Source organism: Ixodes scapularis, unplaced genomic scaffold (assembly GCF_016920785.2).
Source record: "Ixodes scapularis isolate PalLabHiFi unplaced genomic scaffold, ASM1692078v2 PGA_scaffold8__174_contigs__length_109621045, whole genome shotgun sequence".
NCBI lineage: Eukaryota > Metazoa > Arthropoda > Arachnida > Ixodida > Ixodidae > Ixodes > Ixodes scapularis.
Window position 1 is genome coordinate 82,661,893 of NW_024609883.1, and position 17,043 is coordinate 82,678,935.

General features: G+C 45.0%; 1 protein-coding gene across 1 annotated transcript; it reads right to left on the reverse strand.

The window, feature by feature from the left end:
• Nucleotides 1-8,196: 8,196 nt before the first annotated feature.
• LOC120843166 lies at nucleotides 8,197-12,894 on the reverse strand. The gene is made up of 5 exons (XM_040214412.1): nucleotides 12,808-12,894; nucleotides 12,668-12,726; nucleotides 12,045-12,117; nucleotides 8,679-8,800; nucleotides 8,197-8,294 (listed from the first exon to the last, which is right to left on the reverse strand). The coding sequence occupies exons 1-5, from the start codon at nucleotides 12,837-12,839 to the stop codon at nucleotides 8,197-8,199; spliced, it is 384 nt and encodes a 127-aa protein (XP_040070346.1). The 5' UTR covers nucleotides 12,840-12,894.
• Between the last annotated feature and the right edge of the window lie 4,149 nt (nucleotides 12,895-17,043).

The window sequence follows — 17,043 nt, forward strand, 5'->3', positions numbered from 1 at the left end:
CGCGAGCTTTCGCTCCAAGTGCTCCTAACTGGTGTGCGCTAGACCATGCACTTAACCACCGACCCCCCCCCCCCCCCCCCCCCTTGTGCGTCTAGTTTTTATACAGGTATAAGTATTTGAAGATCGACGATGGACGTCGATCGTCTCGAGGTAATGTAACGTAATAACATTATATAAATAATAAACTTGTTGAAGGACTGAACGACTCAATTTTTCAATTCTTGGATTGTAATTTGGCGGTAGCCTATTGTACTTACTGTTGGTGAAGAGCAATATGAGATGACGAGGTAATGATTAAATGATGAGGCTCTATAAGGACGACGACATTAGTGGGTGTCCAACCACAACGTACAGTGCCAGACTTGTTTCAAGTATCGTGTACCCAAAGACTTTTTTCACCCGCGGAGAAACTCCGTGTTTATTTTGTATAGGATGTATGAGCAGTTGGACAACGGCTTTAAGCCGGGGCCACACTACTCATATATTATACAAGAGAGTCTGCAAACACGAGTCATCGTAGTCAATATCCGTCGCATCCAATGTCGTGTGCCAAGTTTCCTCCCTGAACTCATTGTCATGCAGCATTGGAAGCACGGATCTTGCGGCTCCGCCATCTTGCTGTTACTGTGGATAGATCGTCTGATAGTCAAGCCTTGCTGAGACGTACTTATGGTTGTCAGACCAGCGCCCAAACAAAGAGTTTTTGCAGTGATTAAAGTCAAGTTGAAGTCAAGTCAAGCTGGAGAGCAATCCTGGAGCCAAACAGGCGTCTGACACTTCCACCACCGCTGCTGTAACGCCGCCAGGATCGCGGCCGGCAACAGCATGACACTTCTTCGACGTCACCAGGCGGAGACGCGTTCCAGGCAGCGTGCCGTAGTGTCGCTAGAACACAAGTGTGTGACGTTCAAAACTGCCTTATTGGGCCATGCGAGTGCCACCGCCAACAAAAGAGAGAAAAGTGGGCGTTAATGAACGAGTGACCCGCCTTATTGGAGGTGTTTTAGATTGGCCCGTCCGTGTCGCCCCCTCCGTGTTTCCTTTTTTTATCTGTTTAAAAGCCAATGACACGTTCAGATAGTACAAGTTTAACCTAACACTGCTTATAAACTGTCCTGTTTACGCGGTCTAGTGGCGGGAAGTGTGCGTGCGCATTTATTCTTTAATGCAGGACAAAACATCTGCTAGTTTAGAGCCAGCGCTATGCACTGCCTTGACGAGACGGAAGAGGCATGGTTTAGTTACGTATAACATTGGCTACACTGCAAGAAATGAATGCGTTCACTTTCCCACAAAGCACTTAGGAAAGTCAATAGCTGGAACCTACGCAGAGAGCTCGAGATACGGAGATAAAAATTGGCAGCCATCTAGCTTTATTTCCGAATTCCTAGAATGATTGAAATGCAGTGTGTAATGTGCAATAGTTTAAAGTTATATATGTAGGGCTCTGTGAAATTCGGAGTTTATTTTTCGTGAAATTCGGAGGGTGTTTTGCGGATTTTATTTTTTAGCAAAAATTCGGTGTTTATCGGAGCTTATTTTTCGTAAATACCCAATTCTCCGAAATTCTGAGATTAATTTCACAGTGTTTTCTATTAAAAAATAAATAATAACCTGATGCAAACGTGTGCCAGATAAAAAATAAAACGCGCTTGTATCAATTAAGATTTCTTCAGTTGGATTTGGCGTTGGTGTCATTGGCAATACTAATTTGTTCTACGACAAAAGTCGCAAACAAGTGTGGCTTCGATAAACGCCGATACTTTAAAATCAATAAAGTGCCGGAGGTAGCCGCAAGGAAGCTTGTAGTCATCCCATCAATCTATCCCGCGACCGCGCGAGGTGGAGTGGTTAAGGATGAAATAGAGAAGTTTCAACTGCCCCTCTTCCCTATTTTATACTCTCTCTATGGTCCATAGCTTTCACTGTTACAGGATTTTCATATGATTGCCATGAAGACACGTAGACGACTTAGCTGTTTAACTGTCTTTTTTTAATTCTTAGTGATAAGAGGGATCATTTTCTTATGGTCGCTATGGTAAATCGCCATTGGTTGTACTTTGGCTTCGAATACGCTCTTGCTAAGCGTGAGGACGTTACACGTTCTGTTGGTGATCGTTGGTATACGTATACCTCTTGGTATTATACTATTTTAGGTTTCACAGCGACTTGAGCTCTTTATCAGCGATGCTGATAAAAATACTTATCAGCATCGGGGAAGCGAAAGCAAAGAAAGGTTAGATAGGCGAGTTCTGCCCTCAGCCTCGTCATAGCGGACTCTTTGCTAAGATAAGTCGATGACCGTAGATGTCGTAAAAAAGTGTGCTTCATCTTTCGTTTATTCACTTAATATACCAGAGTTGTGAGTGCGCGCCTGCCTGTGTTTTGTGTTCCTTCCTCGTTTGTCCTCGTCTCTTTGTGCGTGAATTTTAACCATGTTGACCGTAGATGATCACAAAGGATAAAGGCCTCACTATCTAATAATTCCAAGGAAGGCTGACCCACGCGGGTTGCCCGCTCTTTTTGTATATTCTTGCCACGACCAATCGGAACATAGGAGCGCCGTTTAAAAGGAATTTTTGGTTGACATCCATGGACGCATTTTTGTCCAGATCCTAGAACATAACAGCCTCGCTGTAAAAACATGTTTTCAGTGGTTTAAATCGGAATCTATTACACTGAAGTTTGTCTGAAAGGGTTCTATATTTTAAAAATATGTTGACATGCAAACATCATTCAGAATATATTCTTAAGCAGAAAAGGTGCGCATGCATGACCTAGAACGATGAAGAGTTTTCCCAAAGAGGTGAAGATCTGCAGGGCTTTATATGGGTTGAAACGGGACGGGTTCAAACGCAAAAGGTGTTTCGGTTACGGGTTCAATTAAGAAGGGCGTTTCGGGAAACGGGTTCAATCGGGACGGGCTCAAGTGTAAAGGACGTTTCAGAAATGGGTCGAAACGGGACGGGCTCAAAGGGGAAGGGCGTTTCGGGAATCTGTCGAGACGTGAAGGTCGTTTCGGGAAGGGGTCGAAATGGGACAGGTTCAAACGATAATGGGTTGTTTCGTGCTACCCCCCTTGCAGCTTGTCTAGTGGAAGTATTTTATTCATGCGCCCCGTGTCGTCAGGTCACGCAACGTCAATTTCTCTGGGTGTAGCCCGAAACAATCGATTCCCGTTCCGACCCATTCCCGAAACGACCTTCCCGTTCAAGCTCGTTCCGTTTCGAGCTATTCCCCGAAACGCCATTTCCATTTGAATTCGTCCCGTTTCAACCCGTTCCCAAAACGCCTTTTTTATTTGAACCCGTTCCTTTTCAACCGATTGGTAGAAGGTCCTCCACGTCTCAACCTCTTTGCCATAATCTCCATCATTCTAATCCTGGCATGCGTACCTTTGCTGCTGAAGAGTATGTTCTGAAATATTTTTGCGTGTCAACGTATTCTTAAAATGGACACTTCAGACAAGCGCCAACGTGACATATTTTACTTCATCCACTTAAAACCTTTTTTTGTAGCGTTAGCTACACTGGCCGAAATTGAGCAGTTTCGCGTGGCCCTCATAATGAGCCGTGCTCATTATGCGGAGCGCGCGGCGGCGGTGGTGGCGGCGGCGGAGCTCCACATAATGAGCACGGCTCATTATGAGAGCCATACGAAGCCGCCGCCGCGCGCTCCGCCGCCGCCGCGCACGCCTCGCCGGTCTGCGGATTCCACAGAAGTCACGTCATAGCCGCGGCAGACGCACTGGCACCGCCGCGTGCCCAGCTGTGCGCCTCCGTTGCGCAGTAGCCAAGTCTTCTACAGCGAGTGACTCGTCGCAACTTAAAAAAAAAAATGGCTGACCAACTACACGCTGTATAAATATCCCCACAACCCAATTTTTTCTGACTCTGCACCGCAGCCACTTGATAGTGCCTCTCATTTTGTGCGCAGAAGCTCACGTTACATATATCCTGGCATAGCCGAGCTAAGCCATCGCAATTTTTTTTAAACGTGAAACCGCAAGACGGACTGGAACATGATGTTGGCACTCCGTCACGAGCTTCCGTCAGGATTGATGCGGTGCAGCAGGATGAACTAAGGTTGGCGCACCGCCACGCCACAGTTCTGTCCGCATTCGAACGCTTCTGCTTAAACTTATACTCATCTAAGTATAAACACTGCTTACTTTTCTGTTTTTGTAAGATGACGAACCAAGACATCTTGCGCCGGTGGCAGCGATAATTCCTATGCTCGTTTGAAGCAACGCAGTCTCCGTAAGCACCAGAAAAGCGTGTAAAGAGTGACTGCTGGTGACCAAATCTTTGTGCTTGTTTCGGGAGTGGGCGAAGTGAGTTCACCAAGGAGGACAGAGATTGTACGTTTAAGTGTACCCGACTATGACGAACAATGGTCGGAGTGGGAAGTTTGTTTCGGGACAGGGCGAAATGGGAGAAGGTGAAACAAGAAGGTCGTTTTGAGCCGGGTCGAGACGGGAACCACCAGAATTGGGTTACGGGTCACGCAATATCAGGTCAAGGGACGTCAATCCTTCCCTAAATTTACCGGGGAAACTTAATTGAATTCCAAGTTTCGTGACGTCAGCTACTGTGACACGGAATTTCCCGCTAAATTTAGTGGGGGCAATTGAATTGGTGTACAGTTTACGTGACGTCACGTCACAAGACAGAAATTGACGTCACGAGACCCGAACACCAGTCTAGTTTTCCCCCTAGCTTTTGCGGGAAATGTGCGGACCGTATTACTGACCGACACCCTTTTGGGATTTCTGGGGGAGGGCTAGCAGGGTGTAGCGGGGGTGTCAATAAAAGCATTTTATGAATTAAAAATATTAAAGACATAAACAAACAGTTTGTGCCATAGTACTCAGCATAACCTAAGTGCGTGAATGGTCATACTGACCGTCGTTTCAGGTGTACACATGTATACAGCCTAACTATTCACCCATCTCCCTCCGTGGGTGGCAGCAGTTAACTCACCAGAACGCTTTGAGTGAAAGTGGACGCACTGCGTCTTAAAATGTATACTGGGACGACTTCTCTGCCGGCGAGTTTCTCAATAAAGATTCCGAAATGAGAATTAAAAAAAAAGTAGGAGAATATTAAAACGATACAAAAGCGAAGCAATTTACCTCTTAAAACCTTCTATGGTACCTTAGGGCAATGCAAGATCAAAATCCACGAATGAATATTTTAGCCCAAGGCTGGCGCAGAATTGTTAAATGAAGATTGCCGGAGAATATATTAGATATATTGTATCAAATCTGATTTTAATATTTCCGTTTCCTTTCCCTACAGAAGTTAATTAACTCTACAGAACAAAAACCGTTTTGGTAAGGAAACTTTAATTAATTCTAGTCTTAGAATGGTCCTGATTCAGGTTTTTGCCCAAACAGTTGAAGCGATACAATTTTTGTCAGTTGCACATATTCCTTTTTTATGTCTCATTTTTTCACTAGTAGGTGCTTTTTTTTTTGATCTAACAAAATTCATTACCCTATTTCTTTTTCTTTTTTTTTTTCTTTTTTTTTTTACAAACTGAACGAGAGTTGTCACAAGTTCTACCGTTCCAAAGGTATATGGGACATTGAAATTTGCCTCGTTTAAATACGAACGGAATCAACTTATAATAATGCGTTGGAGAGAAAAAACAAAAAAACATCAACAGAATGTTCGCCTTGTGAAAACATACTAGGTACGGTTGATAGACTTGATAACTAGGTTTTTTGTCTCCGCTAGCGAATAAAAAAATGTCGAACACAATACAACAGTGGAGTCTTGAGGACATTCAAATTTCCGTTTCAATTGTTTTCTTCTGATTTTGCTTTTTGTTGATTAACATCGTTGTTCGCCATTTAGGCCACGAAATATTTGACATCATTTTATGTGTTTCTTCACGCGTATATTAAGATGCGACGACGAATTGTGCGCGGTTGTACACGCTCAGAAAATGCGCTTCTCGAACATTGTCAATTTCGCGTCCACCCCGCGGCAGTTGGAGTGAATTGGCAATCGTGCTCGAAAAATCGGCTTCCCAATGTAATGACACCAAGCTACGAGTTTTGCAACATTTGTCCGAATATATTTCCGGCTTACCGGAAGCACAGTCAGTAAACGAGCGAAAAAAAAAAGATAAGTAAAAATGCTTCCCTTGAGGGATGTTTTTTGTTTTCTTTTGCAGTTCTTAAATTTAGCGTATGAACGTCTCAGCAACTCAGATCTCCATGCCGTCATTTTATTTTTTTCTCTTCATCGAGTCTCCTTTAGGTGGTAGTTTTCTGGGTCCACTGATTTTATCCGTGACAGATTTTGAGATGAAGTAAAGACTACCCCTAATGCGACTCGCTCAAAAATTCGGTCGTGGTAATATTTGACGAATTACCATGGGCTTAGCATTCTATTGAGCGTAAACCTCAACGTGACAGACCTACCAGTTTCTTTTTAGCTTTTTAGGACCCTTATAAAAAAACTCTCCAGTGTGATTTCATTATTTATGCGTTCTATTAATTTAAGAAATAGAAAAGTACAAAAAAAGAAAATGGGTAAAAAAAAGGGTTTGTGCATTTTATTGTTTCGCTGGAGACTAGATTCAAATACGGGAGCCTTGCTTGTCTTCTAGAAATGCTAGAGGTCCGCACTTCTTTGACACGACGAGGACGGTCGTGCTCCGAACGTCGTCCCTTCCGTTCGGCCATTTTACCTTCAGTCTGCGCCTTTGTCGATGCGAGGGGGCGTGAACAACACCTCTGCACATATACGCACACCATTTCAATATTTACAGGTCCCTCACCCAGCGTGAGATCTCCTCGGCCCAGCACGCGCACGTTCATCGCTTCGGAAAGCGAGCAAATCACGCGCCATGCGCACGCACACTGAAAATGGAACCGGCCAGCAGCCCTTTTCGATAAAAGAAAAAGGTAGGTAGGTAGGTAGAAAACGTTTATTGATAGCCAAGAACTACGAATAGAAAGATTATCCGCGCCGCGGTGATCCTCGGATCTGGCAGCCTCTTGTGTGATTATGGGTGATGAGGGATGACTGTGCGCTGGGTCATGAGGGGTGTTTTTATATGGAGTCCTCCAGATCTGCCTTGACTACGAAGTCCAGAAGCGACTGAAGGATCCTCGTCCGGCGTTGGGCTTCGCCCTGCGGGTGCGTCCAATCCACGATTCTCTAGGGTCTTTCTTCCTCGGGTAGCGTCTCGATGGCTTCCACTCTGCACAAGGCTAGAGCATCCCTATCGAAAAGACCATCAGGAAAATCCTGATGGTCTGATGGAGTCGTATTTTGGGACGTCTGATGGTTTGATGGCCTGATGGTCTGTTGGCCTGATGGTTTGATGGTCTATTGGCCTGATGGTCTGTTGGCCTGATGGTTTGATGGCCTGATGGTTTGATGGCCTGATGGTTTGATGGCCTGATGGTCTGTTGGTTTGGTCTGATGGTCGAATGACCTGTCGTATTTTGAGACGCCTATTTTTTACGGTTTGATTATGGTGGTTTCATGGCTAATTTGAAACAGTTCGAGTTGGCCACAACTTAAAAACCACAACAATATGTGAATGCATAATCTGGAAACTTAATTATGTCATGCCTGGAGCATGACGAGGTGCATATCCCAATTAGAATTTAATTATATTGTCCACTGCACACTGGTAATCGCCAGCCCGACATTTGAGTACGGCGAATGCGGCTACTAATAAGAATAAAGTCAAACAAGCTGCATTGCTTTGATGTTTTTATTATGAAGTTATGAAATCATACATTGTTTCGCTGGGCGGAATGGCTAGGTGGTACAGAAAAACCAGAAACATTTGAGGAAGTACTATTGGGACCAATATTAGTTGAAGCGCCATGACGCATGGCGTGTGGTACTATCAGAGCCACCTGTCGGATTTTCAGTGAACCTCTGTGTTAGCTGAGGTTTAGGCAGGTTGCTTCTTGCACTCATTGTGCCACTATGAGCTGAAAATTGACACGGAACGGCACAGTGGTGCATCGAGCACAAGAAGTGATTTGTTTCTACCTCAACGCATACCAAGGTTTGCTGAACAATCTGAGAGACAACTCTCATCGCGTGCCACGTGCAGTGGCGTTTCAGCTCATATTGGCTGCGATAGTACATCTGTTCCATTTCAATAGTATTGGCAATATATAAATTAAGCTAAATTAATATGAAGAAAAGGGTAAAAAGGCTACAACATGAGGTGCAACCGATAACAGACCTGCAACAGCATGGGCAGTCCGTGGTGGGACCACGCATCGGGGGAGGACAGGCAGCAAAGGGATGAGCCTGGACATGTCAAGGGCAATTCAGAGATCAGCAATGAGTCCAAACACAGGACGACCATTGACATACGTAAACAGCAGAGTGGGCCTAGAGACGACTAAGGGGCAGTAAGAGTGACGTGCTTCATTGTAATTGTGTGACCATGCAACTTTTTGGAGAGTGAGCGAGCACGGCCTGATGGGATGGCAGTAGCGACCAAGCAACCCACAACCTTTTTCAAGTGGTCAGCTGATCAACAGACTACTTTAAAGTTGTTTGCATAAACATTTAGATATATTAACCTCTAAATAATTTATCTATACCATCATTTAAAATAATTGCTTGTAAACTTGAGACCCAAAATAGTATATTACTTAATTAAGGAAGTTAGAGTATAGATGCACATACCTTTGTAGTGATTTCTCTTGAGATTGGACAGCTTTTCTGACAGGTACCGCCGTATCTTCTGGTGCCGGGCTGCCCTTTCAGCCTGGCGGTACCTTTCTCCCTCAGGTGTAGTCAAAAGCAGCCTGGAATATTGAAATTCCAGGGTAATTATTTTTTGCAGAGCTCAGACTTAAAACAATATAGAACGTCATAAATACAGGCTGGAGGGTCATAGTTTGAGAAGACCAAGGGTAAATTAGTCTCAAATAAAAGCAATTAAGTGGCAGCTGGCACCTAACAAACCTTCAACGTTTCTTAGTATTTACAGTGTTCAGAGATCACCATGAAAGCAAAAGTACCGCAGTATCCTGATTTATGTTCCACTCCCAATAGACAGCTCACCCTGGCTTCTGTTAGATTCTTTTAAGCACAAAACAGGTAGCCCATGTCTATAAATCTCACTGCTAGGCTAGTGACCTTGTAAGAAATAAGAGCTACAACTGTAGATAAGTAGACAATGTACGTTGGAAACTGCTTATACTTGGTTATCATCCCTCGCTGTGGTAACAGCTTAGACACACCACAGAATTAAAAAAATAGTATCATGAGCACCAGAAAGAACAATGCAGTTCTATATAAAAACAATCTTTCACATTCCTTGAAAGATCTTCCATTCATGGCCTGGCTCTAAATTTAAAGGTAATTAAACAGTCTTTCAATGTGCACCTGGTGGAGGCCTCTGAAGCTTCGTTGGGAGGTAATCTAGCAATGTTGGGGATCTTGAACGTAGTCGCGACATGGCGAAAACCGCTATGTAGCTGCACTACACATCGGAGCAGCGCCGCTGTTTGGAGGGATACTCAACTGTTGGAGTAATCTCGCCCTGAACGCGATGACCTTGACATTACTTATCTCACACATAGGCGCTTAGACGGCTTAGTCCGCTTTGGTCCACGTAAAGCCCACAGGTGTTTCAAATGGCTAGGCTGTAACACGTCTACACCACCACTATGCACCCGAACGGCACAGCTCGTAGCCACGCCAGCTTTGCCGGATAGGCCACGACGCATCGAGCTCTCCGTTGACTTCTCTTCGAGCACTTGCTCGAGTTTGTTGCTTAGAACGAAAAATAAAATTATCTGTTCAAAATACAAATGTGTGATTATTTACGGTTATTATCTGTTATGATTGACTCATTCTTGGTTGGGTACCCCCATCACATGTCCAGGTGTTAGCAGACAACCTACTAGAGTAAAATCTCGGTGATACTAACTGGTACGAATTTTGGAATAAAACAAATTCACAAATTCCCCGGCCGAAGTGCATTGTGTACGACGTGAAAATTCTTGGGTGTTCCGAATTCCTCTACGCGCTGCGACGGCTGATACGAATGTGTGCTCCACAACTGATAGTGGCAAGGAGGCCACGATCGGCGACTGTAAGCTTTCAAGGCTCCGGGCGGCTGATTGCCTGATGCTGCCAGGGATCAGCCGCACATTACCCAAAAACTGGAGCTCAAATTACACGCATGTTACAATCGGACCCAAAACCCAAAACTAAACAAAATGCTAAGAAAACTGTGCAGAGTGGCCAGCCCCATCACCATCAACACATGTTTCAAATCCAATCCAATCTGAATCCAAAATCGCTTTTTTGTTTTTGCGATCTCGTGGAATGGTGTTTCAGCCTTGGAAAAGCAAAACCGATCTTACTATAAGGTTACGTCTAAAAAACAAAGTAACTGCGTTGCAAAAAACAAAAAACCGAGTGATGTTGGTGGTGTCTTCGGTGTGGTCCACGGTGACATGCGAGCTTGGTTGGAAAGACAAAGAAACCGAATTTTTGCTTGCAAGTTCTTGATGTAGGGCTTCAACAGCACATAGTGTAGGCACTTTCCGAGTATGTGCATTTGATAAAATGTTTTCCACAAAGTGTATGTTGTTCAGCCGTCATTATTTTATCTGCGAAGTAGAATCAACATTTATCTGCGCAGTAGAATCGACATTAATTCATTTTTTCAACATTCGTGGGTTGATTATAACCGTGTGTTACTATCGGGGGCGTGTTAGAATCGTGTAAATTGCATACAAGATATTTTCTGCCATAAATAAATGCACATTCATGCATTACTTGCGTTTCAAAATATAAATTTTGTTTTGCTTTCGTTGATACGAATTTAGCATGAAATATTTTACGCGACTCCGCGAGATTCATATCACGATTTTAAAAATGTTTGCTTAATGAGAGAGCTTGCACCTTGCGCTGAGTGAGCGGGGCAAACACCTTCTCTTGCCTCGCTGCCTTTGCCTTGTTGGAGAGGGTGCCGGTCACCGACCTTTCCAAAAGCACTTCCACTCACCCTATGGAAGCAGCAGTGATCTTGCAAAACATGGAGTCGCACTCTGCTTTCCGCATGTTGCCCGCATTCCTGGTTGACGTGCACACCTCGCCCGACATGGATCTGTTATAAACAAAAGCGAGAAACAGCTTCACATATACCAGTCGTTGACGTAGAGTGGTACCGTATACTCCAAGATGCGTTGAAAATGCACTAAAATAATTACATTAATGAAATTTAGGCCTTTAAATTTAAGACAGCACTACACATGAATTCCTATCTTCATGGGCGTCTGCGAAGCTGATGGGCCTACAAAGCTTCATGGCATCTGCATGAAACACCTACATAATCCCTTAGTTGCATCAGGTGAGCATGACAACAGAATGTTTTCCAGGCACTGGCTGTAACTACAATTAAGAGCCTGGCTACAATAATGTTTTAATGACTTCTTGTTGCAATCGATTCAATCTACTGTGCTTACATTATCTCAGGAGTGGCCAAAGCAAGGCTCGCGAGCCGCACGCGGCTCTTTGCGGGTCCAATTTCAGCTCGCGGCTCTGTGGAAAACGTGTCCCCTAGATGAAAAGGGTTCTAGAATTTAGAAATAGCTACAAGTCTTGGCAGCCTGGCAACACACTACATATATACACCTGGAATGCTTTTTGCCACATAGATGCGTCGAGTGACCCTGTTTCCTTTATTGTTCTAGAAAGACTTTCAACCGTATACGCATAACAGTTGTCAGGGGCAGTGACTGGCTTGTGAATCGTGTATTAATTTTTGCTTAGCAGTGGAAAGGACCTTCTGATGCATAGTGTCATTTGTTGTTATCGCCCATTATACTTGTCCTCTATGGAAATAACTGTTCCCTCCATATTGTTTCTTGTTAAAAGTAGCCCCCTCCCCCTTTCTTTTTTCCAGCGACTCTAAACTTTCGTAGTTTTGTCTGCGGCTCTAACTCCATGTCACTCTGGCCACACCTGCACTATCCTAAACTCTTTTAATGTATATTATACACTGAATGAAAGTGAAAAGTTTTTCTATTTTACCATTCCTTCCTTTTCTGGAGGCCGATGCTAGGATCCACGATCTCATTCTTTGCAAGGATGTCCTCGTCAGCAACTGAAAAAAAACAATTTCACATTAAAGAGGTACAGAAACCAAATTCCAGCGCTCATTTTATCGCTTTAATGAGTTGCAGGTTGCAACATAACCTCGAAAATACCAGTCGTTTGCTGAAGGGCACAAGCAAACTAATTTTAAAGCTAATCAAACAATCTTTCAATGTGCACCTGGTGGATGCATGTGGAGCCTATTTGGGAGGTAATCTAGCAACATTGGGGAACTTGCTACGTAGTCATGACGTAGGAAGGACATTCCTCGGTCATTCTGCTCAGCAACAGAGCGCAGCCACAACAGTAGAGTAGAGAGCTCTTTGCCGTTTATGCCTTCTTTCTCGGCATTATTGTTTCCACCCTTTATGAATGAATATCCTCTATGCAAGACATAAGCCATGTGTTGCATATGACACGTTCGGCTCTATCACCGCACAGCAAACTTCTTTCATATACTGCAGGTTCATTAAAAAAGTTACCTTTTTAATGCTAAAGCATGGGTTCTGTTAGTACGGTAAACATACGAGTACCCAGAGGTCAGGCCATAAATGACTCACGTGTTAGGCAGTAGGGCCCTACAGCACTTCCCGCATCAACAGCCGAGCCGCAGGTAGTCCTGTTATTGATAGAGCAGGGTAAGTCAGAGAAAGGTGTTTCTAGCAGCTCTGCCGGTGTGCCCCCTAGCAGCATTACTCACGCACATTGGGGTGTAGGCAGAAAGCATGGCATTCCTCATCAACAAATCATGACAACACATTGTTGCCGGCATCAAACTGGATCCCTGTGCTATTTTTTTTTTTTTTTGTGAATCAGTTGATTCTTTGTCTTCCTTGTCACTCCCGACTGCTTTACTGGCCTTTATGAAATAAAGAAGGCTTGGTAAACTTCAAAGCCTTGACTGAGTGGTGAAACAGAACAATCCCAAGGAAGTATAAATGTTAAGGACTCGACATGACATTACGCAATGTTGGGATTCCCAAGCTGCTTTCCACACTCACATTTTGTGCACGACCAGCTCTCTTTCTGCATCAGTTGGATTGGTCAGTTGTGTGCCCGTTTCGGTCGCTGCTAGCCATATGTGGCTGGCGCTGCTTTTGAGAGCCTTGCAACATCGTCACTTTCAGCTTTTGTCCTGACATAAACCGCATCTAAAAATTTAATTAGCGCTAAGATTTAACTTTTGGACACTCCCAGAAAAAATAGGATGTACCACATTACATAGACAGGTAATGATATTCTGGTGACAAAATTCCCACAAAAACTGCTTTGCGTTAGAGGGCACAAGGGCTGACGTTCCTGGGAGGAGCAGCTTTGTGTGAACTTGGAGATGCTTCAGCTGCCTGTTTGCGCCTGGCCAGTTCAGTTGCCATTTCCTCTTGGGTTTCTTGTAGGTACAGTCGGGGACAAAAGTCTCCAGGTCACGCAAGCTGCGACTGGAACGCATTGCTCTGCCATCTGCCGGCGGGTCGCCTGGTTTCGAGATCACAGAAGGGCGCACGTGCGTCCTATTGTACCTGCCAACGTGTGCGCTTTCCCGCTCTGCTGCGGCGCGGCGCCTAACTCGGAATCGGGCGCGTGGTACCACTTCGGAGATAGTACTTACTGACATGGCACCTATAAAGCAAGAAGTCACGGCAGCTCAATTAAGCGATAAGCTGAACTGGTTATAAAGCAAGGTGCGCTGACACGACGAAATGCGGCGCAATGCCCCAGGCGGTATCTCGAGTTTTGGAATGTATAGCAGACGCTCGTCAGCCGCCAGCGCTATCTCCGAGGCAATACCATGTGCCCGATTCCTAGTTAGGTGCTGTGCTGCAGAAGAGCAGGAAACGCACCTGTTTGCAGGCAGAGTAGGACGCGCGTGCGCTTTTGTGTGATCTCGAAACCAGGCGACCCGCCGGCAGGTGGCAGAGCAATGGGTTTCAGCCGCAGCTAGCACGTCCTGGGGACTTTTGTCCCCGACTGTACATTTGTGATCATGAATAAATAAATTGGTCAGGAAGCAATGGCAGCTGATGCAACATCAATGCAAGCCATGTATTATATGACTCGCATGAATTGACATTGAATCAGCCATGATTGTGCGCCTAAGTTTGTGCTGCGGAGGGCAAGAGTTTGGCGCTCTGTTCATTAAATGGACAGAAGCGCCACCAAAGGACTGACACTCAAGCGTGCTCTTTTTGCACCGAGTATTTCTCGAAGTGCAAGTCATTTCTTCGCGCTGACAAAAACGTCGCCGAGACGAGGAGTGCAGTGGATCGCTGCCTCATTTCAGTTGAAGAATGCTTAACCCAGCGAGTAAAATGATTTGATTTCAAAGCCAGGACCATTACGGAAAAGGCTTGTTCCCGAATCTCACCTGAAAACGAATTACCCATCGAACAGTAGCATTATGATGGTGCAGCGACAGAAAAGTTGTCGAGATGAGAGGACAGTCCGATCGCTGCCCTTTGTAGAATGCACAGCCCTGCGAATAAAGATAGTTTGATTGGAAAGCGAAAACTTTGCGGAAAAAGTTTGTCCATGCATCTCGCCTGAAAACTAATTAATGTGCTATTTATTGAACGGTGGTGTGCCAGTATTGGAGTAGCACATCGACAGGTTCCGTCTCGCGCTGGAAGACGGAAACCCAAGATATCTGACAAGTTTGAGAGTTTCTTGTTTTGACAAGCGAGTTCAAGAATGCTGTCTTTCATTTGAATCTAAACAGCATGCATGGTCAATAAATAGATCGGTCAAAGTAACATTCAGCATATCTGGTCGAAGCGAGTCTTCAAACCTTTCACAAATATTAAAACATTCGTAAAAATTTCCTAACGTCGCCGCGCATTTCTTTTCTTTTTTTTTTTTTTTTGGAGGGGGGGGGGGGGGGCTTTTATTTCACCATTTTACAGAGCCCTTAATTAATTTTATCTTCAAAATAATTTTGGCATCCGCGAGATGCTGGGTTCGTCATAAAACTGTGGTCGGAAGTGGCTCATACAGCTCGCCGACAGCTTCGGTGTGTTGTGCTACTGTACGCTATGCTTCGTTTAGTTGCTGCGCTCGGAGTGTGAAACTCGGAACGGTGAAGTACGAGTAAATTAGCGCAGACTTAAGGCACAGGAGCAATGGCGGCTTGTAGGGTGCCATATGATGTCACGTGCAAGGCAGTTCGGTCCATACGCTCAACTGAAGTATTAGCCCATGCATTCATCTGCCTAGCTTGGTGCCCCATCTAAGCAGTCTACAATATTCACTTTTAATTCACTCCGTTCTCGCAAAATCGAGTGAAACCTACCGAAATATCTAAAACCTCGAAAACACTCCACGAGGAAGGGTGAGGCTGCCGAGGCAACAAAGCGCACGAAACAACTGGATTTGGATTTGGATTCGAAGCTTTTGAAGACGCAGTTGCTCGAACGGATATAAGCGGCGAACGTCTTTCAAAATATAAAGTATACATTAAAATTAACGGATCGTCGAGTGTCGAACACTGCGTATGAACTTGAATGAGAACATTTTTTAGAGAAATCTGTCAAGTGTCAACACTGCGTGTAAAGAAACTGGCGCCGCAAAAGTAGCCGATGCGTCGGCAGTAGCCGATACATTAAAGACTAACTCATAATTTACGCGACCCTCGACAGTCCTCCGCCCGTGGCGCAGGGGTAGCGCGTCGGCATACGGAACGAGAGGTCGCTGGTTCGATTCCCCCGGGAGAAGGAAGAAAGTTTTTTTTTTTTTTTTCGTGTTTTTATTTTTTATTTTTATTATATCTATGATGGTGGCGGTGGTGTTGAAAACTTTAATTCCGTCTAAAACCCCTGCGAAGCTGCTTCGTTAACGACCGCCCTGGTCCAAAAGGGTTCTAGTGCAGCTGAATACTGAATAATGCAGGTTTTTCTACCTTTCGTGTCGCCGGTTTTAGCACCTTTCGTGACTCGACGTGTTTCCGCTCAAGAACTTTTAAGGTCGTCTGAACGACGAGACATATAAGGCCTTTCCTTAATAAAAAAAATCACATCAACCCATTGACCACGCGGCTGCGGCCCATCATATATCATACGCGAGATTTTTTATCGCGAATAGCCTCAAATCGCCTATTTTGTAGCGTGCAAAGTTACGGAGCCTCCTCGACTTTGGGCCGCTCATTCAGCGAGGCGGTGGCGCATTCCTCCGACTATTTAACCTTCGAGCAAAGTAAAGCAAAGCAATGGCCGCGCGGTCTGTTTGGAAGCTGAACTTAATTGCGCGCCGCGACCGTCCGATGCGCACAACGGTTGCGGGGCTCGAGGGGTGTCGTACCTATAAATATTAATGTGTCGACGAAAAGTCTGTCCACCTTCCGTTGGTAATGAAAGGCGTAGATGAAGCATATGCGAAACGATGAACCCTACCGTGAGTACGGGTTTCCACGGTGCGTGATTGCAGACGAACGCACAGTTGCCGGTGAATCGGGGACTCAGTGAGTAGAGACAAATCGCGTGACATATAGTTGTGTCAGCACCTCGCGAGCCCGCGACTCATCAAATGCTGGCAAATATGTCGCGACCCATATATCAATTGTTATTAAACGCCTCTGACGGCGCCGTCAGAATACCGCGAGCAACAATTAATCAAGCACTTTTGATAAACATTGTGCGCAAAGAAAGTCCCGACGGCCGGGAAATAAGGCGCTTTTGATGGAACCGAAGTGAAACATAAAACTTCTGACGACCATTAGACCACCTCTGACAGCCCATCAAGAGTGTCCAACAGACCATTAGGCGCCGTCAGGAACTTCTGACGGACCATCTAAACGCATCTGATGGTCCATCAGGACAGTCGGATGGTGCGTCAAGAATGGGCTGATGGTCCATCAGACTTTCTTGATGGTCCATCAGACCCTCTTGATGGTCCATCAGGAAGCCTGATGGGCCATCAAAGAAGTCTAATGGTCCATCAGGAAAGTCAG